The sequence below is a fragment of the Drosophila kikkawai genome, chromosome 2R (assembly GCF_030179895.1).
Source record: "Drosophila kikkawai strain 14028-0561.14 chromosome 2R, DkikHiC1v2, whole genome shotgun sequence".
In the NCBI taxonomy this organism is placed as follows: Eukaryota; Metazoa; Arthropoda; class Insecta; order Diptera; family Drosophilidae; genus Drosophila; species Drosophila kikkawai.
In genome coordinates this window covers 13,935,781-13,958,433 of record NC_091729.1, presented here as the reverse complement: position 1 = coordinate 13,958,433, position 22,653 = coordinate 13,935,781, and the positions used below count along the sequence as shown (strand labels likewise).

The 22,653-nt window shown below is 40.6% G+C and overlaps 2 protein-coding genes across 3 annotated transcripts in view; one reads left to right on the top strand and one right to left on the bottom strand.

The window, feature by feature from the left end:
* The window catches only part of 5-HT1A (5-hydroxytryptamine (serotonin) receptor 1A), a 71,260-nt gene that overhangs the window by 25,814 nt on the left and 22,793 nt on the right, over positions 1 to 22,653 (bottom strand). For both annotated transcript variants that reach the window (XM_017177661.3, XM_070284489.1), the window contains 4 exons: positions 16,760 to 17,559; positions 15,783 to 16,529; positions 12,899 to 13,032; positions 4,011 to 4,120 (listed from right to left, as the gene is read on the bottom strand). In XM_017177661.3, the coding sequence (XP_017033150.1) occupies positions 4,011 to 4,120; positions 12,899 to 13,032; positions 15,783 to 16,529; positions 16,760 to 16,784 (1,016 nt within the window). In that variant the 5' untranslated portion in view covers positions 16,785 to 17,559. The remainder of the gene's footprint in view (positions 1 to 4,010; positions 4,121 to 12,898; positions 13,033 to 15,782; positions 16,530 to 16,759; positions 17,560 to 22,653) is intronic.
* Positions 6,459 to 9,407, top strand: Ir56a (Ionotropic receptor 56a). The gene is made up of 4 exons (XM_070283841.1): positions 6,459 to 7,124; positions 7,206 to 8,286; positions 8,598 to 9,258; positions 9,312 to 9,407. Exons 1-3 carry the CDS (start codon positions 6,459 to 6,461, stop codon positions 9,152 to 9,154), a joined length of 2,304 nt encoding a protein of 767 aa, XP_070139942.1. The 3' UTR covers positions 9,155 to 9,258; positions 9,312 to 9,407.

Below are 22,653 nucleotides of genomic sequence, written 5' to 3'. Positions count from 1 at the left end.
TAACAACTCGAAACTATTACTATATATCCAGTTAATAATATTTTACCTCTTTTTCTTGTTCACTCAATTGTGTTTGAGTTATTACAACATTTGTAAATTGGCGAAATTTGTTTGTTATTTTTATTAAAAAAAATATATATATATATTTAATTGCTTCCATTATTGCAGTTTTTTCTCAGTCACTGTTAAAAAAAAAAATACTACAAAAATCGTGTGACAACAGCAATTACAATTACACATCGCACACAGAGCACATTGGGGCCGCAGTGGTCGCAGTTTCAGTTGTTGTTGTTGTTGCTGCTTGTGCTAGTTGCTATCCTTTTTGTTGTCCTGATGTTGCGGTTAAAGTAGCAACAACAATAAAAACAATAAAAATAACTACAAGGATGGCCAGCAGGCACCAGAGCCTCGATGATGGGGCAACGAATATGAACATGTAATTACGTTTTAAGTGCTAAATTGTAAAATATTTACGGAAAAACTATGTTAACTTAATTGAAATTTAATTGAATATGTCATAAATGTGTGAACAGGAGAAGCAATAACAACAACAACAACAACAACAACAAGGATAACAAGGGCAGCGATGCAGGCAAGCAACACGAACATGGCCGACAAACTGTTGGTCAATGCGGTTAGCAGTCAGCAATCAGGATAAACCCATGGATCTGGATTCAGGGGCGGTGTGCGAATGCCCCTTAGCTTGGCAAAAACTTGGCATTTAAATGGTTTTGGCCATCGCATGGAATGCAAAGCCGCGAGGCATTTATCATTCTGTGCGGTTACATGGCGGCGTCGTCCGTTGTATTTGGTCTCGTGTGCTGCCACTAATAATGACGTCAGCAGCATGCAGACCATGAAATTTATGCACACCCCACAGCTCGAGTTGAGTGTGTGTGTGTTGTGTATGTGCTTGTGTTCCCGGGCCTGTTCTATATGTGCATATATTCCGGCGGCCAGCAAACAGAATTCGACAGAATCAGCCGAAGCGTTGGGTCAGTGCCATGAAGATTAATGTCCGGGCGCCATTTGTCGGTGGGGCCTCTCTACAGTTTTCGGTTTGGTTTTATTACACTGAACTGAAATGCTCTAAATTTGTAATTATTTTTATAAAATGTACTAATTTTGACCAGGTTTTTGGTGGCAAGGTCTCACTAAGTATTTTATATGTGGAATTGGTTCTATAATCTTCTTATTATTTGAAAAAACCAGCTAATTATGTTATTACTTTGAGAAAAAGCCAAGCAAGCAAGACATTTTAGAAAGTAGGACCATATGCTAGAGGTGAGAACATATTTTAACATTATTTTTAGCTACCAGGTCACACTTAGCTTATTAATTCTTTGGCTGGCTACTTTTTTGTTACTGGTTTACAATAACAATTCGCTGAAATATCTTTTTGTTGTCCAAAATAAAACAGAAAAAACTTTGAAATGCCCAAAGAATTCTTGTCTCTTATTTTAAATAATTTTTTTATATTTTATTCCCATTTCTATGGCTCCATTTTCCCTCTGTGTATAGGCTTCATTGTGCGGGCAAATAGTAAAGGAGAAATCCTCTGGCATTGCTGCTCAGTTCACTTGCTGCTCGTTTCTCCTTTTTCCGTGTTCTTTGTTTTATTTGCCTCCATCCAACACTGAACCCTCCGCCCCCCCACACCCGTAAATACTGTTGGCACTTTGTCTTAATTGCTTAAAAATTACTGACATGGAAAATGAACTCGGAAAATGTTAACCATGGTCGCCTAGGTCCCCTGTCTTCTACCAAAAGCCCGCAGCATCTCTTTCGCATTGTCAACGATTTGGCTAACAGCCCTAACGGCAAATACTTGCAAATATTATTGTAGTCGAATGTCGCCAACTATTTATCATTCCGGCACAGTTTTCGGGGGCAAAAAACACAAGAGGATGGAGACCATTTGACAAACTTAATTTATTAATGCACTACGCTCCTATCTCCGGCTCCAGCTTCCTGCTTCCAGCTTCCAGCCTGCTTGCTTAAAAGCACATTAATTTTCATTTCACTCTCGGTGATAAAACAAAGACTTTCCATTTTAAATATCTAGTGACAACTAACAAATAAAATGTGCCCCTAAGACCTCTTCGGGTAATTGTTTTGCCCTCCGCAGCGCCCTACAGGATGCCAAGGCTTTAGCCAGAGTCCGGAGTCCGGACCTGAGGCCTTTTATCATCACGATGATGTGGCACCCGGGCGAATCATCATCGCTGCTGTCATGCCTCGTCATTTGCATACTCGTTGCGAGCATTGGAGTGGTCCATGGTTCCTCCTCCTCCTCTGCCTCCTCCACCTCCTCCTCCTTCAAATACAATCATAATGTGAAGTGGGACTTGGGCATTTTCTTTCTGGGTGTGTCCGGCTGACAGGCGAGTGGCATTTGCGAGCGAGGTGCCAATAGATGGAGCCCTATCTTGTCTCTGTTCTGGATGGAATGCCCCCCGAAAAGCCGGGGCTTCGGCTGATTGATATGCATGCGAAATCTAAGCATCACTTGGCTTTGTTTATTGACAGGCAATTTGCGGAGCCAGGCGCTTCAATTTGCCAATTGACAGCCACATCACAGCGGGCATTCAGCGGGTATTTTCTCAAATGAAATTATACCTGACCGCTGAAGAAATGCTCAGGCATACTTATCAAGTTTATATTTCTTTTTATTTTTAGAATAAAATGGTAATCCAAGACGGTAAAGGAAATATTTTTCTTTACATTTTAAAACTTACAAAAATGAAATATTTTCTGTAATGAAAATATCATCTCTAGAGTCATTAATTTATCCCAAATTTATTTTTTGAAAACCCCCTTCCTGACGCCCATCTAATTACCTTAGTCCTTGTTTATTTTCTGTGCGTATTTATGCGGTGACCTTTTAATGAGCTGCGGCCACCCGCATATTGCGTATACGCCACGTTGCAGTGCGGCAAAGAAAGCGATTTGCATTATTTATGGGTGAACTGGTTGGTCTAATTGAAACCACCAAATAATTGGTCCCCGCATCGACCTGCAGCAGCAGCTTAGCCAATTAATGCGGCCATATAATTTCAGAGGGGAAGCTCAGTTTCCAGTTTTCAGTTTCCTAATAAAATGAAATTACCAAACATTTTTGGGGAATTACAACACAGAAAGGTCCCTGGCCCTTGCATTTGAGTGTGTTCATTAAACACACTCACATAAACACACACACACACACACACACACTCATACACAACTGGCAAAAGTGTCATGGCCCCTGTGGGTAAGCAGGGGCGAAATGCATTACGTATACGCCATGTGCGGGCCGATTGGAAAATTGCGCCAATCTTGCAGCTAAGTGGCCATAAAACTGCCAGCCAGCCCAGGCCACACCAGGACAACTATATTTCCACACATACTACACTAAACAGGGTGCGGGGTGGGTGGTTTGTTTAAACTACGTTTCGCTGGCATTTTCCACGCCTGCTGCCATGGCAACCATTTTGCTCCCCCATTGTCATTGGCGGCAAGTGCACGAAAATTAGCCGGCATTCGGGATGCTTGACAATAAAATTGACATTTGGATCGACAACGAGTGAACTTCGCGTTGAATAATGCAATTCGTTTTTCACACACAGCGTTCAGGGTTTTTCCATTTTCCTCGTTGTGTTTTTTAATCGATTGATTGAAATGTTTGCTGCAAATTGATTGATGGCATGCAGTCAGCCCAGCTCCCATATATGTGTGTGTACATTTTAAATTGATATATAACTGCAGGAGGTCTCGGAAAGTATCTTGAAGTGTCTATAAAAAGACACACATCCTGGAGGCTGGCCCGAAATGTTTACAAGTTATCTGCCTGTTTTATATATATATATTTTTTTTCTGGATTTGTAAAGAGATTTGACATGTTAAAAACTTGATTGATTGATTCGCTTAACTGCCACGCTTATTCTTTTTTGGAGTTCCCCTCAGCTTAGGTCTTGTCTTACACATCCAGCAAGCAATTTATCAACAATTCGGGGTACTAAGTAATTACTTACCGATCCACGGCTATGGCCACCAGATGCAAAATCGAGGCTGTGCAGCAGAGGACATCGCAGGAGGTCCAAATGTCGCAAAGTTCGGGACCCAGAATCCAGCCTTGGCTGATCTGCAAAGGAAAGGAAAACGACCAAAATAGTTCAGTAAAGTTGGTTACTCAAATACTCTAGACAATAAAAGTTAATGATGGCTTATTAAATTTGATGCTCACTGCGGTAGTGTGAGCCCCAGTGGCAGTGTAAAATGTAATGGCCTCTAATAACAAAGCAAACAAGGAATTAAAGGATTCCCCAACATAAAGGTTCAAGTGTCGAACCAAAAGGTTCACAGTTAAAAAACAGCAGCAGCCATGGGGAGTCGTTACCATCTACAGACTTGGCTACTCTTCAGTTTTATTCTGGCCAGTGGCCAGCTGGAGATACCTCTGGATCAGGGTGAAACGTATGAGTACCTGGAGCAGAATTTAGCAAGCCTTTTTAGTGCTATCGACCCATTAAACTATTACCTGCGGTTCCACTGCTTCATCACCTACACGGGAACCTTTGATCTGAGACCCTCCCTTGAGCAGCGTCTCATGGAGCGCTTTTCGGTGCCTATTTATTCAGTTGGATTGCGGAAAGGACCTCGGAATCATAGCTATCCTAAAGCTCGAAATATGGTAATCATTTTATTTAGCGGCCTGAATGATCCCACACTGGCTGCCCTCAACGACACGGAGCTCTCCAAGGGCCTTCCCTACTTTAGCTTTCTGTACATTCCACCTCGCAATGTCAGTGGAGTCTTGAACAAGGGCGAAATGCTGGAGTTCTTCTCCTGGTGCTGGGAACGAAAGTTCCTTCGCTCGATGCTTTTCCTTAGGGGCGAGTCCGAAGTCGAGGTTTGGTCGTATTTTTACTTCAAAAATATAACCATGATGAAGCTCAGTGAGGCAGGAGCCTTGAAAAGTAACTTGCGAAAAAGTGGCTTTAGTTTTTATGTACAAGTTGCCAACGATTTACCATCTATTTTTTGGGTGAGCATTAAGAGTAATTGCTATTAAATATTTTAGATATGTAATATAATAATTCTGCAGTACAACTCATCGGAGCAAGCGAACGTTATAGGCGGCGGAAATATACGTCTGTCCGGACCCGTTGGCACTATGATAGAGGAGTTTATGCGTTACCTCAACGTCACCATGGAAATTCTTCCCCTCAACGAGTCGCAGAGCTCAAACTACGAGGTATTTGAGGTATCCAGTGATCGGAGAGTGGACATGGTGGGCAATCTAGTGGCCAACGATAGCTACCAATACAGTCCCGTTGTGATGGAAACACAGATGTGTCTGGTGCTGCCGCTTCGCCGGATGATACCCTTTAGCAGATATTTCCACAAGACAGCAACGCCTTTCGTTTACCTTTGCATCATAGTAGCAGCCGTGTGCGTCTTTGGAGTCAAGTACTTGGCCCATCATCGTCGATCCTTGATGGAGCCGCTCCTAAGCAGCCTTCGTTTCTTTATTGGCATTCCCCTGCCTGGCGGTCAGCTGGATCGATTGCCTCTGGCGGACAAGATACTGGAGGTCTACATCTTCCTATTTGTGGGAATAATGATCGGTGCCAGTGTCTCCATACTAAGTACAATCCTGACCACGGGCATTTATTATCCACCCATTACGGATGTGGAATCGATGCGAGCCAGTGGTCTTCGCATTCAGACCACCGATTCCACAGTAAAACAGGTCTTTGAGGATAATCAAAGGCTTAGATCGTTGGCTGATCTGGTGGATGTAACGGATGAGCAGATAGTTTACAAGAACTTTATCACACTGAATGACAACTATGCCTATGTGGTGCCCACTCACAATTGGAAGGGTTATCGGTTGTATCAGCAGCGTCTGAATAATAAGCGGTTCGCTATCTCTGGACCCGAGCTGTGCTCCCATGCCCGTCAGCTGCGTTTGCCCATCTCGCCGTACTCGCCTTTGAGGTTCTACTTTTCGGACTACTTTTATAAGGTTTTCGAGTCGGGACTCCAGCGGAAATGGCTGGAGATGGGCTTCCAAAAAATTCGCGAAGCTCGGAAAATCTTGAAATTACCCGTGGATGAGGCAAATAATTGGAAGCCGCTGAACTTGGAATTCTTTTCAGTATTTATAAAGGTTTACATAGGTGGCATGCTATTGAGCACAGTGGTATTTATCCTGGAGCTGCTCCACAAGAGATACATTAAGCGATAAGCACTTTTACCTAACCTTTTTATATACCCCAAGTTGTAATCTCAATGTTTGCTTTTGTAACGAATAAAACCAGCACTCTTTGCGCTTTTTATTAGCACCTCGAACAGGACCCCGAAGCATACTTAAATATTATGTCTTCTAATAGCAAAGCAAATAGGGATTTTAAGGACTCCTCTATAAATTTTCAAAAGCAAAGCTTAAGGCTTACAGTCAAAAGAAAACATCAGTCATGGAAAGTCGTTACCATCTAAGGACCTGGCACTTACTCAGCCTCATCCTAGTCAGTATCTTTATCCTAAACACCTGCTCTTTAAAGATTCCACTGGAAATCGGAAAAACTAATGAGAAACTGGACCAGGATGTTAATGAGTTTTTCAATGCAGTCGAAGCACCCTTACGATTCTTGGGCTGCCAAAGCATTATTGCCTACACTGGAAACTTTGATCTGCAACCTTCTCTCGAGCAGCGTCTAATGGAGCGCTTTACGATTCCCATATACACAGTTAAATCCCACAAAGGGCCGCTGAATCGACGCTATCTGGAGGCTGAGACACTTGTAGTTGTTATGTTCTCTGGCTTCGATGATCCAACACTGGATGCTCTCAATGACACAGAACTTGCATATGGTTTAAAACTAAGCTTTGCTTTTTTCTCCACCAAACCTTTGACATTGAAAGAGCTAAGAGAGTTTTTCAACTGGTGCTGGGAAAGGAAGTTCATTAGATCCCTGGTCATGTTCCAGGGTGAGTCTGAGTTCGAGACTTGGATTTTCTATAAACTACAAAAACTGGTTGTCACTAAAATTTCAAATGGCGGAAGTGTTACAGACTTTTTTCGAAGAGAAGTATATAAATTTCATGTTCAAGTGGCTAATGATATGCCATCTATATTTTGGGTGAGCTGGAAGATGGGAAACTTATATATATTTTATATATATATTTTTTTAATATTTAAAAATATTTTGCTTTCCCTTTAGTACAACTCATCGGAGCAAGCGGATGTGATTGGCGGCGGCAACATCAGTCTGTCCGGACCTATTGGCATCATGATGGTGGAGTTCATGCGTTACCTTAACGCCACCATGGACATTCTAGCAGTTCCAGAAGCGCAGAATTCAAATTACGAGTTCCTCGAAGTGGGCAGTAATCGGCCAGTCGATATGGTGGCCAATCTGGTGGACAACGATAGCTACCTCTTCAGTCCAGTAGTGAGGGATACCCAGACCTGTCTTCTGGTACCACGTCACAGGATGATTTCGGAAGGCAGATATTTAGACAAGGTGCTAGATTCCCGCTTGTACTACCTACTTTTGGCCACGTTCATTATGGTGCTTGTGGTTAAGTACCTTGCCCATCGACGTCGATCGCTGGTGGACTCGTTATTCGGCTCAATCCGATTTCTGTATGCCATTCCCCTGCCCGGTGGCCAGTTGGATCGATTGCCTTTGGCGGACAAGATAATCGAGGTCTACTGTTTCCTGTGGGTGGGAATCTACGTCACCACCTGTGTCTGCGTGCTGAGCAGCGCCCTGACCACGGGAATACATTATCCGCCTATCAAGGATGTGGAGTCGATGCGAGATAGCGGACTTCGGATTATGACAATGGATCCCACCATATTGCAGGCATTTAAGGATAATGTAATGCCCACCTCGCTGGAGGACCTGGTGGACTTGGTGGAAGCGCGGGTGCGTAGACAGCAATTTTTGAGCTTAAACCAGAGCGTCGTCCACGTGGCACAAACACACAATTGGCCAGTACTTCGGTTATATCAGAATCGTCTGAGCACCAAGGGTTTTTCGATTGCTGGACCTAAGCTCTGCTCGAAAACACGCCACCTGAGGTTACCCATCTCACCCTACTCGCCACTGAGACACCTTTTTAATGATTACTACTCCAAGATTGTGGAGTCGGGCCTGCAGCAAAAATGGCTGATGACGGGTTTCCAAAAGTTTCGTCAAATATTGGGAATCACAAAGTTACCCTTGGATTCGGAAAAGGAATTTAAGCCACTGACCTTGGCATTTTATTCAGTGATTATAAAGATTTACCTAGGCGGTATGCTCATGAGCACTTTGGTTTTTGTAATGGAGATTCTCTATAAGAGATACCATGGCTAGAGATATAAGTATCTAGAGATATAAGATATAAGAATCTAAATTTAAGCTTTTTGAAATTATTATGAATGTCTAACAAATACTCCTAATAAATCCAGCACCTCCCGCTTTTTTAGTAGCACCCCGAAAGGGACACCCAAAAGCATAGTTTAAAGTAATGTCCTCTAATAACAAAGCAAACAAGGAGATATTCCAAGGACCTTTTAACATATAGAAAGGGGTAAACGAAGCGTTACAGTTGAGAAACAATAGCAGCCGTGGAGAGTCGCTTCTATTTATGGACTTTACTCCTCATCAATAGCCTAATTCTGGCCAAAGGACAACTAAAGATTCCTCTGGGAATCAGCCAATGGGATAAGCAGCTGAACAACGATATTGACAACCTTTTGCGTACTCTAGATGATATCAATCGATCCATAAAATGCTACAGTATTGTAGCTTTCTCAGGAAACTTCGATCTTAGACCTTCCCTGGAACAGCGCCTGATGGAGCACTTCTCAGTGCCTATATATACGGTTGGAGCCAGGAGAGAACCTTTTAAACACCGCTATCCGAAGGCCAACAATATGGTAATCGTTTTATTCAGCGGCCTGGAGGATCCCACTCTGGCTACTCTCGACGACCAGGAACTCTCCGATTTCAATAACTTCCTCGGCTTTCTTTATGTTCAACCGCGCGAGAATATCCAACTCCTGACCATGGCTGAGATGGAGAAATTCTTCAACTGGTGTTATGAACGAGAGTTCTATCGCGTTTTTCTTTTCTTCAATGGCGAGCACGAGTTCGAGACTATTACTTCAACAATTTGACCGTGACAAGGTACACTAAGGGAATCAGTTTTGAAAATGTTATCCGAAGACAAGGGCACAGATTACTTGTGCAGGCTACCGACAATCCTCCAGAAATTTTCCTGGTGAGTATCGAGAGGGGATTTTTTGTATAATACCTAATGCTCTCCTACGGCAGTACAAATCATCGGTAGAAGCGAATGTTATTGGAGACGGAAACAAGAGTCTGTCTGGCCCTGTTGGCATCCTGATGGTGGAGCTTATGCGGTACCTCAACGCCACCATGGAGGTCCTTTCGATCCCACACAAGCAGAATGTTAATTATAATACCCCCAAGGTGGCCAGCAATCAGAGAGTGGATTTAGTGGCTAACCCAGTGGCCAACGATAGCTTTGTGTTCAGTCCCATTCTGTCGCGATCTCAGTTGTGCCTGCTGGTACCACGTCGCAGGACGATTCCCTTCAGCAGATATTTTGACACAGTGATGTCGACTGGTTCGCACTGGATATATTTTTTGGTTGTAATTTTCGTGTGCGCGGTCAAGTATTTAGCTTATCGTCGTCGATCGCTGGTGGATTCATTTCTCAGTAGCCTTCGATGGAGCCTAGGAATCCCCCTGCCCGGCGGGTCTTCAGCAGAAATGGGAGCGGATGGCCTTTCAGGACTTTCGGAATTTTGCTGGCATCCCAAATTTGCCCCGAGATACGGAAGGGAAGTTAAAGCCGCTAACCTTGTCTTTTTATTCCCATTTTATAAGGGCTAAGGCCGCGCGCACACTACGAGCTGAAAGCGGAGCTGACGGCTGACGGCTTATCAGCTCTCTGAAACAAACACACTACTTGTATGAGAGCGCGCACACTGAGAGCGGAGCTGAAAGCTGATAAGGTCAGCTCCGCTCCGCTCTGTTTGATCAACCAAACATGTTTGATTTTGTTAGCAGCTGACGCGAGCTGATTTTTTAGACTATTCTTTAAAAAATTGCCCTAATTAGCGCTTAAGTAACAGAAATTTAAATTTCTGTCCAGTTATATAGAAAAGTATGAAGAATTTTTTTAATATTTATTAAAATAAAAATATTGTCAACTTTCCGAGATACAGGGTGCCAAAGTACACTAAAAAAACGTACTTTGTCAACCATATTCTGGAGAACTGGGTGGTCCGATTTCGAAAATTTAAATGTCATGATGATCTAAATAAATATGTCATCGCATTAACAACGATATTTTAAAAATATTCAAGAATTAAAATATGTTTTTTTTTAAACGTATTGCTTGAAAAACAATTACAAATCAACATCAGCTTCAGCTCGCAGTGTGCGCGGCTGCAAAAAGCTCCGATCGCTGATAAGCTTTCCGCGGATAAGCTCTCAGCCGTCAGCTCCGCTTTCAGCTCGTAGTGTGCGCGCGGCCTTACATAGGAGGAATGCTCTTTAGCACTTTGGTTTTTGTAATAGAGATTCTCTATAAGAGATATTATGGCTAGAGATATTAGATATAAGTATTTAGATTTAAGCTTTTTGAAACTATTATAAATGTCTATGAATACTCCAAATAAATCTAGCACCACCCGCTTTTTAGTAGCACCCCGAAAGGGACACCCGAATGCATAGTTTAAAGTAATGTCCTCTAATAACAAAGCAAACAGGGAGGTATTCCAAGGACCCTGCAACATATAGAAAGGGGTAAAAGCTGAAGTCGAAGAGTTACAGTTGAGTAGCAGTAGCAGCCATGGAGAGTCGCTTCTATATAAGGACTTTGGTCCTCTTCATACTCTTCTTACTTACCAAATTGATTCTGGCAAGCGGCAACCTACATATTCCACTGGAAATCGAAGATACAGATGAACATCTAGATCAGGACATTCACTCCCTTTTCGGCGTAATCGATGGATTTAAGAAGTTGGTGGGATGTTACTCTTTTATTGCATACACGGGAAACTTTTACCTGAAACCTTCACTGGAACAGCGTGTTATGGAACACTTCTCCGTGCCTATTTATACAGTGGGAACTAAAAAAGGACCTCTTAATCATCGCTATTCCACAGCTGAAAATATGGTGATTATTTTATTTAGCGTCCTGAAAGATCCCACACTGGCTGCCCTTAACGACACGGAGCTCTCCGATGGCAATCTGTTCTTTAACTTTCTGTATATTCCACCTCGAAATGAGAGTCGTGCCTTGACCAAGAACGAGATGGAGGAGTTCTTCTCCTGGTGCTGGGAACGAGGCTTCATTAACGTTTTTCTCTACTTTCGTGGCGAGTCTGAACTCGAGACTTGGACTTACTTTTACATCAACAATATAACCATCACGAGAGTCACTGAAATAAGCTTTAAGAATGTTTTGAGAAAACACGGCTTGAGATTTCTCGTGCAAGTGTCCAACCATCCTCCAATTATTTTTATGGTGAGTTTTTTAGAAGAAGGATTATCTAGTTTAAATCGTGATTAAAAATTGAGTCTTCTCCTTTGAATAGTACAACTCAACGGAGCAAGCGGATGTGATTGGTAATGGCAGTGTTAGCTTGTCCGGTGTTGTGGGAACCCTGATGGTGGAATTCATGCGTCATATGAACTCCACCATGGACATACTTCCGCCCCTGGAAGGGAAGACCAACAATAGGAACGTGGACATTGTGGCTAATGCTGTGGAGAACGGCAGCCTCTTGTATAGTCCCGTTGTCTCAGACTCGCAGATATGCCTACTGGTTCCGCATCGGAGGAAGGTTCCCTTCAACAGATATATCGACAACTTCGTTAGCGATCTCCAATGGTACTTGCTTCCTATTATGATTTTGGTCATAGTGATCAAGTACATTTCCCATCGACGCCGTTCACTGGTGGACTCGTTCTTCAGCACTCTTCGCTTTAGTCTGGGGATTCCCCTGCCCGGCGGACAGTTGCAGCGATTGCCTCTGGCGGACAAGATAATCGAGGTCTACTGCATGCTAGTCGTGGGTATCCTCGTCAGCACTTTTTCGTCCATATTCAGCAGCATTTTGACCACGGGATTCCATTATCCACCCATCAAGGATGTGGAATCGTTGCGAGCCAGTGGCCTTCGGATAACGACATACTATCACACCGATCTGCAGGCATTTAGAGACAATCAAATGCCGAGTTTCGTTGCTGGATTTGGTGGATGTTGTGGATGAGGAAACGAGTTATAGGCATTTTACTTCCCTGAACGACAGCTGGGTTTAAGTGATGCGAACGCCCAACTGGAATCGTTTGTATCAGGAGCGTTTGAAGATAAAGCGTCTCGTTACTGGTGGACCGCAGCTATGCTCGAGTGTAGGTCACCTGCGATTACCCATCTCACCGAAATCGCCACTAAGGTTTATCTTTAAGGAATATTTTCAGAGAGCTTTCGAGTCGGGTTTGCATCACAAATGGCACCTAATGGGTTTCCAACAGTTTCGGAAATTAAAAGGCATTACTCACTTGCCCAGGGAGACACAAATGGAGTTTAGACCACTGAATCTTACTTTTTACTCAGTTTATTTGAGAATTTTCGTAGGGGGAATGGTATTGAGCATTTTGGTTTTTATAATAGAAATTATTTACGTAAGATACAGGGGCTAGGAACTCCTTAATTATTTGTATTCCCAGTTTATAATCTCAATGTAAGAAACATCAGAATAATTTTTATTCCCAGTTTATAATCTCAATGTTTGCTTGGCTTAAATAATTGTGCTTGTCTTATAAAAATGTTATAAAAATAAATCCCGCACTTCTTGCGCTTTTCAGCACCTAGAAAAACTCACCTCGTAGACGGCTCCCAAAGGCATCACCAGGCAGGCCACAAAGAGATCGGCCACGGCCAGCGAGGCCACCAGATAGTTGGCCACATTCTGCAGATTCCGTTCCAGGATAATGGCCGCAATGACAAAGACGTTGCCTGCAATGATCGAGGGAAAGTGAAGAAAACTTAATCAAATGTGGAACTAGACTATGTATAGTATAAACCGTTCAGCAGCCTAATTAGGAAAATTGACTTGAGGGGAAAAAGTTTGGAATTCAATTCCAACTCGGTGCTGCAGCTGATGATGGAAAGCGAAAGCGAAACCGAAACCGCAGCGGAACGGATAAAGTTTCTCTCAAGGGGAATTGGCAAAACTTCTTTGGACCGGATAGAGAGTAAGAGAGCCGTGACCCTAAATGAAATGGGAATCTTATTAAGCTTGTCTTGCCGAGAAGGGATTGCACTGTTGCAATTCCACCTGCAGTGGCAGTTTCCACACAAAGCCCAAGACAATGACAAAGTTTGCGGAAAAGCCAAAATAAACGACATGAGCTAATCGCGCTGTCGTAAACTTTCGCCAAAAAGCTGCAGGATCAGGTTTGGGTTTTTTCTTCCTCTTTTATTTTGTCTTTTTTTTTTGGCAGGGTGTGAAATCACCTTTGATGTCTGCCAGAGCTCTAAGCGTACTTTTTTCACGTTTTTTTCTCTCTGGGCTTTTCTCCTGCTACTGCCACTACTTGTGGCCCACTTGAGGCAGCCAAAGAAAGCCAGCCACTACAGGTGCGAGACATGCAATTTGTGGCATTGAATCCGCCGACAGTCGACACTTTCACACACTCTTACATAGGGCCTGCCCGGGCCTGGAGACACACATGCAATTAGATACTTGAGTGTCAAAGTGAAGGCAAGTAGACAAGTCCCATGCCTGCCGCCAGCTGTTTTGGGTTTTTAAGTTCCAAGCAGTGGCCTCTCCTCCGCAGGGGTTTGCTCTACAGATTCCAAGTTTGGGATGGTTTTTTTTTTTGGAATTTTCTTTGTAATATAAATTAGCTTGGGAATTTGGAAAATATTTTTTAAAACATTTAAGAAGCCTAATTTTTATAGTAGAAATATGTGAAAAATATATTTTTGAGACTTATTCTAAGCAAGAATATTTTTATAAAGTTTTAAGGGTTTTAAAAGCTGTGAAATATATACATACTTTAAACTCTCTCCATATCTCTGCCTTTATTAATCCTAATTACCGATAGATAATATCTTTGACAAATGATAAATTGATTTCACATTTATAAGAATATCTCAAGTAATTAAATGTATAAATATTAAGCCAGCTCAAAAGATAAATCAAACTGCAATTAAATCAGATAAATCAGTTAAGTCTTAATCAAAACCCACTGCCCGCCGGCCTGAAAGAGCAGACCCAATCAGTTTAAATGCGTTTTATAAGTAGGTCACAAAATATTTCCCCATTAAATTCGTACATTTTAAAGCTGCCTTTGGACCTTGGTTTCGCTCTTTTTATTTTTATTTTAATGCCGCTGATGCCGCTGAGTGACCGAAAGCGTGAAGCAATCTAGCTAAAATTAGCATTAAAACTCATTAGCATTTTCTTTTTAAATGCTAAATGCTGCTGCCGACGCTGACGCTGACGAAAACTGCAAAAGTTCAAAAGCGAGACGAGAGCAAAGAAAAGGAAAACTAAAGGCAGAGCAACGGGGGGGAACGAGGGAAAGAGGGAAAGGGAAAGGAAACGGAAACGGAAGAAAGAAAAACTAAATAAACACAAATTAGTAGGAAATCAGAAATGAAAACAAGTGAGAGGAAGCGAGACATGTTGGAGATCCTTTTTGAAAGAAGGCGGAGGCGGAGGCGGCGCTAAGAATCGTAGCATACTTTGCAGCTCTCGTTGTCGTTATTTTTATTTGCCTCTTGACTTTTGTGCCCGTTTTAAGCGAAATGAAATGAAATGAAATGAAATCTACTTAAATTAATGAAATCAATTTCAGCCGGCTGCTCTGCTTGATTTTTATACATTTTGTTTGGATTTTACAACTTGAACATAAAGTTTTCCTCTCAGGCAGGGGGAGGAGTAGGAGCAGGAGGTGATGGTAGATACACTGTGATTGATTGATTGACTGTCAATTTTAATGCGGCATGTCTTTGCCTAGATGGATGCCGGTTTGTTTGCCATCGGATTTATGGCTAAATGCGTGTAATGAATGTAGCCCAGCAACAAAAGCGAGAGAGATCCATTCCCCCGGCCTCGTTCTCAATTCCCATTGCCGTTGCCTCGTTCCTCGTCATTGAGCTGCCTTATTAATAACTGAGACTGAGCTGCTTCAGCATCTGAGCCATAATAACAACAATAATAAATAATATAAAATGCCCATGCCCCCAGTATCATAAATATCAGTTACGCGTATTTTATTATCTACAACTGAAGCTGCCACCCAGGGGGAGGTTGGTTCCTTCCTCCGTTCCCTTCTCTCTCCCTTTTTGCCCTGCCTTATTGAATTGTTTGCCATATTCCCCAAGGATTTGAAGGAGGCGCGTGCCTGAGACTGGCATTCAAGGAATTTACTTTTGGATGAGGTTTTTGCGAGGGGGGAAATTCAGTTCTGCGACTGAAATAATTATGTCTATGTTTGGGCTTTGGCTTACACTTGAAACGGGAAGTTTACTAAATTTTTTAAAAACAAATTAAGGAATTTTTAATGGTGATTTTAGCTTATAAATTAAGAAAGATATATAATACTTGGCTGGATTTTATTTTAAAATATTTTAAAATTTATTTAAAGGAAATTGAATTTAAAATAAATATTTTTAAAATTAATTCCAGAATTTCCCCACTTGTTTCCCCCATTGTACACCTTATTTTTTTCCCTACCTCTCCACTTTATACTCACCAATTATTGTGACCAATATCATCAGTCCCAGCAGCACCGATGTGACGGCCATTCGCAGCAGCTGCGTAAAGTCATCCTCGGCCACTTTGCTGGTGGTCACATTAATGCCCGCACTGCCATTGACCAGATCCACTTGCCCGCTCCGATTGTTCATCATCATCTCACCAAACAGACCCGTATCGTTGCCATCGAGTAGCAGCGTGTCATTGAGCAGCATTGCTCCCAGGCCCACGGCCACATTGGTATAGTTATTGTCCATATCGATCAGTTGGAGAGCTGGCGGTGAACCCGATCCCGATCCCGATGCCTCTGCTTTGGTCGTGGTAGCTGTCGTTAGAGCCCTGTGAGCTGCCTTGGCTGTTATTCTGGCCGCCGCCGCCGCCACGGAGGCACTGGCCGCTGCTGCAGCCAAGGCGGCGGTGGCCAACGGTGAGCCAGCGGTTGAGTTGCTTGATGGTTCGGTGGGCAGGACAGGTGCCGGTACGGTAGACTTTAGTGCAGATTGAGAGTGGGGTCCCTTGAGGCGGGAACGCCGCTTTCCAGAGCTATAGTAACGCTTGCTGTTGTTGTTTGTGTCCTCTAGTTGGACAAGAGGTTTGCTGACTGTTAGATTCTCCTCGGCCTCGGATTCGTCCTGATCCTGCTCCTCCTCCTGGCCTTGGGAGCTCTGCAGCTCGGGATGGGGTTCGGCTATTAGAAAGGCCCTGTCATTCACGCTGTTGGCTATGTAAATGTAATCCAGGGCATCTTTAAGAGAAAAGAAAGTGGGTTTTGGAAGATAAGATAAACATCATTAAATTATATATTAATCTATATAAATAATTGTATATTTAATATTGTTCCCTTAAAAATGTTCTCTTCTATTTAAATCTAACCCCAATTTAACAAGCAAAAATCTCCTAAATTTCTGAGCTGCATTAAAATGTTTTAAAAACAATGACCTGAGGGTAATGTGTGTAGCTGTCATGTGTACCCACCATTAAAGCTGGTCTCGTGCGCCATTTTTGTGGATATTCGCGGTGTTCTTTTTTTTTTTTTGGTTTGGGGATGCTTGGCGTCGCTTCGCTTCGCTTAATTGCAGCCGCAGCGGAAATGAGGAGTAGACGGAAACGGAAGCGCGACTATGCAACGGCGATGGCAATGGCAATGGCCCGCTCCTGGCTCCCCATTGATGTGTGTATAGGTGTACTGTTGTTATATTTGGGTGGGGTTTCAAGGTGGTGCCGTTGTTGTTGCTGCTGTTTCATGTGATGGCGGCCACTCAGACAGGCGGGGCGGCGCATGGTGACACTTTTGCCTGCTTCCTGGGCTCCTGTCTCTCTCTATGTGTGTATGTGTGTGTGTGTTGGCAGCAGCGTGTGCTCGGTGCCGGGCAGGATGTATTATCCTAACGAGCTTTCAAGTGTTTACATGGAGCGTTTACAATTTCGGCTTTTGGCTTTCACTTTTCCTTCTTTTTTCCGACTTCCTCTTATTCCAGTTCCAGTTCCTTTCAGTGTGCTCTTTTCTTTGTTGTTAGTATTTTGTTTCTTTTTTAGATTTTCTTGTGGCAGTGTTGCTTTGTGCTTTGTGTTGATTGTTGCTCCACGACGCTGCTGCTTTGTACTCTTTTTTTATTTTGATTTTTCTTAGTTTTTTTTTTTTTTTTTGGTTTATTTAAGCTCTTCCGTTTGCTGTCGTGTGTTTATGGCTCAATTGATGAGCTATTTTCATATCCTGGAAGCAAATTTCGCATCCGATTGCCTTCTGCCCAATTGGTGGCCTTTTGGGTCGCATTCTACAATGAAAACCAATAGAAAATGGGTTAGAAAATATTTTTAAAATATTATCAAAGCGATGTTTGGTACGAGTTTCTAATATTGTAATTAATAAGTTAACGTTTCCTAATAAATAAACCTAAAAATGTATTTTTTTATAATGTTAGAGGCTGGTTTATATTTTTTTAAATTAAATTAATAAATTGTACAGCAATTAAATATTTAATTTAAGTGCAATATTGAAACATTTTTTAGTAAATAAAAATAAATTTAGGGGCCTGTACACAGTCTTATTAATTTTTATGGCAATTTATATGAACAATTAAATCTTTATCCTAATGAAAATAATATTTAGGAACCTAGTAAATATTGTAAATTAATTTTTGAACAAAAGAACCTTTTATTTGCAATATACATTACAAGCTTATACAAGTTTATGGCCCATTTTACTAGCTTGATAAAATTCTAAAAAACCTTTTTCTAATTAAAAACACACTAAATTTAGTACAATTTATATTCAAAAAACTTTTCTATACTCAAATTTTATTTTAAATTTATCTATAACTCTCTTTTAACCCATTTTTGGCAATAAAACTAAAAATAGATAATAAATCTGCGTCCCCATACCAGTGCGCAACAAATATTTAAAAACGCTTGAAATTCAATTTCTGCGGTTGATTTTTGTGCTGGAAAATAATTTCCTGTGGGTCTGCGGCATATATATGTACATACATATATTTTTCGCCTGCCGAAAATTTATTGTATTCAATTTCCTTTCCGCATTGTGCGTAAAGTGTAAATGAATTTGAAATTCTGCCACCGACGCTGATGCTGTGCCCGCTTGTTAAATAATTTAACGCAATTTCAGCAATTACACGGAATCACTTGGCACGATAAATAAATATGAAGACTGAAGGCAAGCCAAGCGTTGTTTTTTATATTTTTTTTCCTTGCTTCAGGACAGCCACTCACGCACACACGCACACACTCAAGTTCATGGCAAGGCATATCCTTACGCATACGTGTGCATGTGAGAGACTGGCGGAAGTTTTGCGTGCGTGCGACAGGCGCCATTGCCAGCGGCTCCTTACGTCTCCCCCACTTATGCCCCTTCCCCCATTCTGCACGTCCTTTTCGCAACCTCCCCTGCGTCCTTTTTGTCCCAATGTTGCTACAGAGGCAGAGGCAGCAAAATAAATTTAAAACGCATAAAATGAGAGCAAAAAAGAAGGCAAATACCCCAAGAGCGAAGCCGGGGCTTGGTAAAATGTCATCGCATGTAGTTACATGTGTAGGGTTACAATGGGGGTTAAGAAATTAGTAATAATTATGGGGAATTATGATTTAAAATATCTATAGGGAATTTAAATACACTTGAATATATTTTTTATCATTTTTTTATTGGATTTTAGAGGCTTTTTAGAGTTAGTTAAAGCTTGAAAATGCTTTTTTATTCTTGGAAAACTTCTTTAAATATTTTTAATTGTATAAATATGCTTAAAAAGGATGGATTTTTATTTCTAAGAAATATGAAAAGGTGTCAAAAGCATATATGTTTTTTTTAAAGAATTAATTTAATCATTATTTTTAATGATAATAATATGTATTTAATTTTATTCTAGGTAACCTTTTTTAAATATTTTTAATTGAATAAATATGCATAGGAAGTGTCAAAAGACTTTATGTATTTGTTAAGAATTAATTTAATGATTAATTTAATTCCTTTAAAATGTTTTAACTACCTAGTATCGAATTTAATTCCAAAGAACTGCATTTAAGTCTTACAGAAAATATATTTCAATTTCAATTCAATTTAATTGAATGTTTATATACTTTTCCTTTTATTTTAAAACCTGAAATTATAGTTTCTTCTTCTATTTAATTTAATTTAATTTAATTTTTACAAAGCTATTCCTATTATTTTACCCCCAACTGTCACTCCTCTATGTGTCTCTTACACTACTGCATAGTACACATTGCGGCGCCATAAAACCCAAAGCGAAAATGTTGCATGTTTAATGCCCAGCAAGTTTATAGTCTAGGATACCAGGATCTTGCACTCTATGGCTAACTTGCTGATATGATTTGTACTAGCCTTAAGCTGCAAGAAATAAGAGTAGTACTAGCTGCTAGTGCCACATAGATAGAGTGCGGAGTGCTTCTAAATTATGCACACAGTACTTTGTTGCTTTTTGTTTTTGTTTTTATAGGAAAAGGCAGTCAAAGAGTTATTTGAAAATTTGTGTGTATGTTGCTTTTCCCATGAATATGTTTTCCACTGACTGCACCACAGTGTTTGTTCAGCTAATTATGCCATTAAAATTCCAGCAGAGAAATAAAATGTTGAATACTATTAAAATATCATAAAGATAAACGAACGTAAACATGTTTTGGGTTTTAAATTTTACCAGAAGTACTGATACACTCACAATGTATCCAGAAAAGGAGTTAACTTTATTACACTTTAAGGCAATAATCCTGGAAAACTAGAGCTATATTTTTTGCTCATTAAAATCTCATTCCCATATGAGTTGCCAGGAAATCATTAATGGGTTTTTTCTGGCCTTTTCCTTGCCAGTTTGCACTTTCTCCTTTTTTTTTTTTTTGCATTCCTGACTTTATTAGCAGCCACTTTCGTCAGTCTTTCGTCTAGCAAATATGAATTCACATCTGCGTTTGCTTCCATCCTTTGCCTAAATAGAAAGCATTCTATTTTCCTTTTCTTGTGTTACCAAGAAAGACTCTTCCCTTTTGAATCCTTTGAGTTGTATTCCAAGCAAAAAAGGTCCTATTGCGCAGTCAGCCACCTGAACTGCAAGTTCCGACCACAATAACCTTCAAATGCCAACACATGAGCGTGATAAGGCGAGCGAGTGTGTGGCCATGTAACTAACGTTTTCAAGTTCAAAGTCGATTTAATGCGGAAGTTTATGCCAAGCCATGGGTGTTCAAGGCGAACTACAGGAGAGCTTACGTATAGGAAGCCGGATTCGAAGTTTGATTGGAAGTTTATTAATCGATAGTCAAGGAAAAGTAGTATGGTTGTATACTATAAAGAAAGGCCAAGAAGAGTTTTCAAGTCGTTTAGAAATTTGTAAGTCTGCAGAAAATTGAAGGGTTCATAAAATATGTAATTTTATTTCTCTTCAGAATTATAAGATAAGAAAAAAAGTCATATTAAATCTATATAGATTTTTAAGGTTTTTAAAATAAGTGATTTGAAATCTCTCAGGATTTTTAAGACTAGCTGAAATCTCTAGAGATTGCAAAATGTATGATTTAAGCATTCAAAAACTTTCCATAGTTAGTAATAAAAGTGATTTAAAATCTCATGAAATTTTCAGAGTAGTTAAAAATGGTGATTTTAAATTCCCTAGAGATTTTCAAATGAAGTAAGAAGTGATATGAAATCTCTAAAGATTTCAAATATTTTTAGTATGTTTCTAAACATTTTAAACACTGAATAATTTTAGATTCTTATCTTATCTAGAATAGTTTAAAAAGGTAATCAACAATTATATCCAAGTTCCCAGAAGTGCCTTAGCCATGTTCCACTGTACTGACGCTTATTTTGGCTTGCCGAGTGGAGTGTATGCTGTAGGTCCTGGGAACGTGCTTTGCTCTGGGCTCGTTTGAAGTGCAGTTAAGTGTGAAGACGACACATGTCGCTTAAATGCACACCCAGTCGCACCTGTATACCCTCCCTCCACCCCCACTCCCCCTATGAACTAGTAACCCCCCCTGCCCCCCCCTCTGGCCATGGTGGAGTGCACTTGTTGCGGTTCGCAGCTTGTCCGGCAGAGAGTCGCCTGCATACATTATGCAAGTGTATGCCAACTGTTTTCGGTGTGAGTGAAAGAGTCTATATGTGTGTGTGAGTGAGAGTATGTTGTGTGTGTGTGTGTAATGTGTGAGAGAATGTCACTCGCTTTTTATAGTCGTCGAGCTTATCGCATATTTATGCAGTGTGTCCTTTGAAGCAGCGGCACAGCGCAGGACGCACTGGGCTATAAATCAACTTTGGTTCACCGCACTCAGCTCCTGACCGACCATCTCCTCCTCCTCCGCTCCAGTCGCACTCGCATTCGCATTCGTATCCGCATCGCAGCAATTACGAAAATTGCCTATCTATGCAATAGTTCTCTTTCTCCTTTTTTTTGTAGTTGTTTCTGCCTTGGATGTTTACCCTGTGCCAAGTCATAAATCAAGCAAATAACTAAAGAACGAGGGGCGTAAATTAAGTTGTAGGTGAAAAAAAAAAGATTTGAGTATAAAAATATAGAGAATGAATTATGGGAAATTGTGGTGTAAATAATTACTTAAAGGTTTTTAGATGAAGCATAGAATGTTTAGTGAGAGAATATTAAAAACTAGCTTTGTTTTAGGAGTAGATAAGAATTTTTTAGAATTTTTTTTGTAATTAGATAGAAGCTTGCTTTAATCTTATAAAAACCAAGATTATTTAAGTTGGTATTTTGCTAACGTCTGTTTTATTTTTTATTTAATATATTTGTTGCCTAAACAATCTTTTTAATATATATTTGGAACGAATTAAAATGTTTCCGAAGCAATGGAAATTCTAATAGGGATTTGGTTTACATTTTTTTTTAGATTGTAATCCATTAATATTAATTATATATATCTTTTATTGTATATATTTATATTTATTAAATAGTTAAAATTGATTTATTGATAAAAATTGTAATTTTCCGTATTTAAAAATTCCGATTTTAGGCTGTAGTATTTATTTTAAAATTATTTTTCAATAGAAAATCTTAAATATTGGTTTCAGTATTTATTTTAAAATTATTTTTTAATAAAAAATCTTACTTAAATCCAATTTCCTTGGCAAACTAGTCAGTCCACCCTTCAATGGCACATCACACAATAGTTGGGCATGCCGTTCATGTGTGCGGAGGAGGAAGTGTGTGTGTGTGCGGGGGTGTGTGTGTCTGCCAGTGTGTGCGGCCCATCAAAGTGCAGTTTTCCAAAAGCAAGCCAAAAGCAATGTCTCATTGTTTGCCCCTTGCCAATGCCAGCTGTTTGCTGTTGTTAGGGCTCAGGGAAAATAGGAAAAAAGGGGAGGGTAGAAAGGGAAACTAAAATAAAGTAAA

Bases quoted from the DNA above. Each gene is read 5' to 3' on its own strand.
- Ir56a (XM_070283841.1), top strand. From the start codon at position 6,459: ATGGAAAGTCGTTACCATCTAAGGACCTGGCACTTACTCAGCCTCATC. The intron at 7,125-7,205 runs GTGAGCTGGAAG...CTTTCCCTTTAG, and splicing joins ATATGCCATCTATATTTTGG to TACAACTCATCGGAGCAAGC. The intron at 8,287-8,597 runs GTATGCTCATGA...GAGAAACAATAG, and splicing joins TATAAAGATTTACCTAGGCG to CAGCCGTGGAGAGTCGCTTC.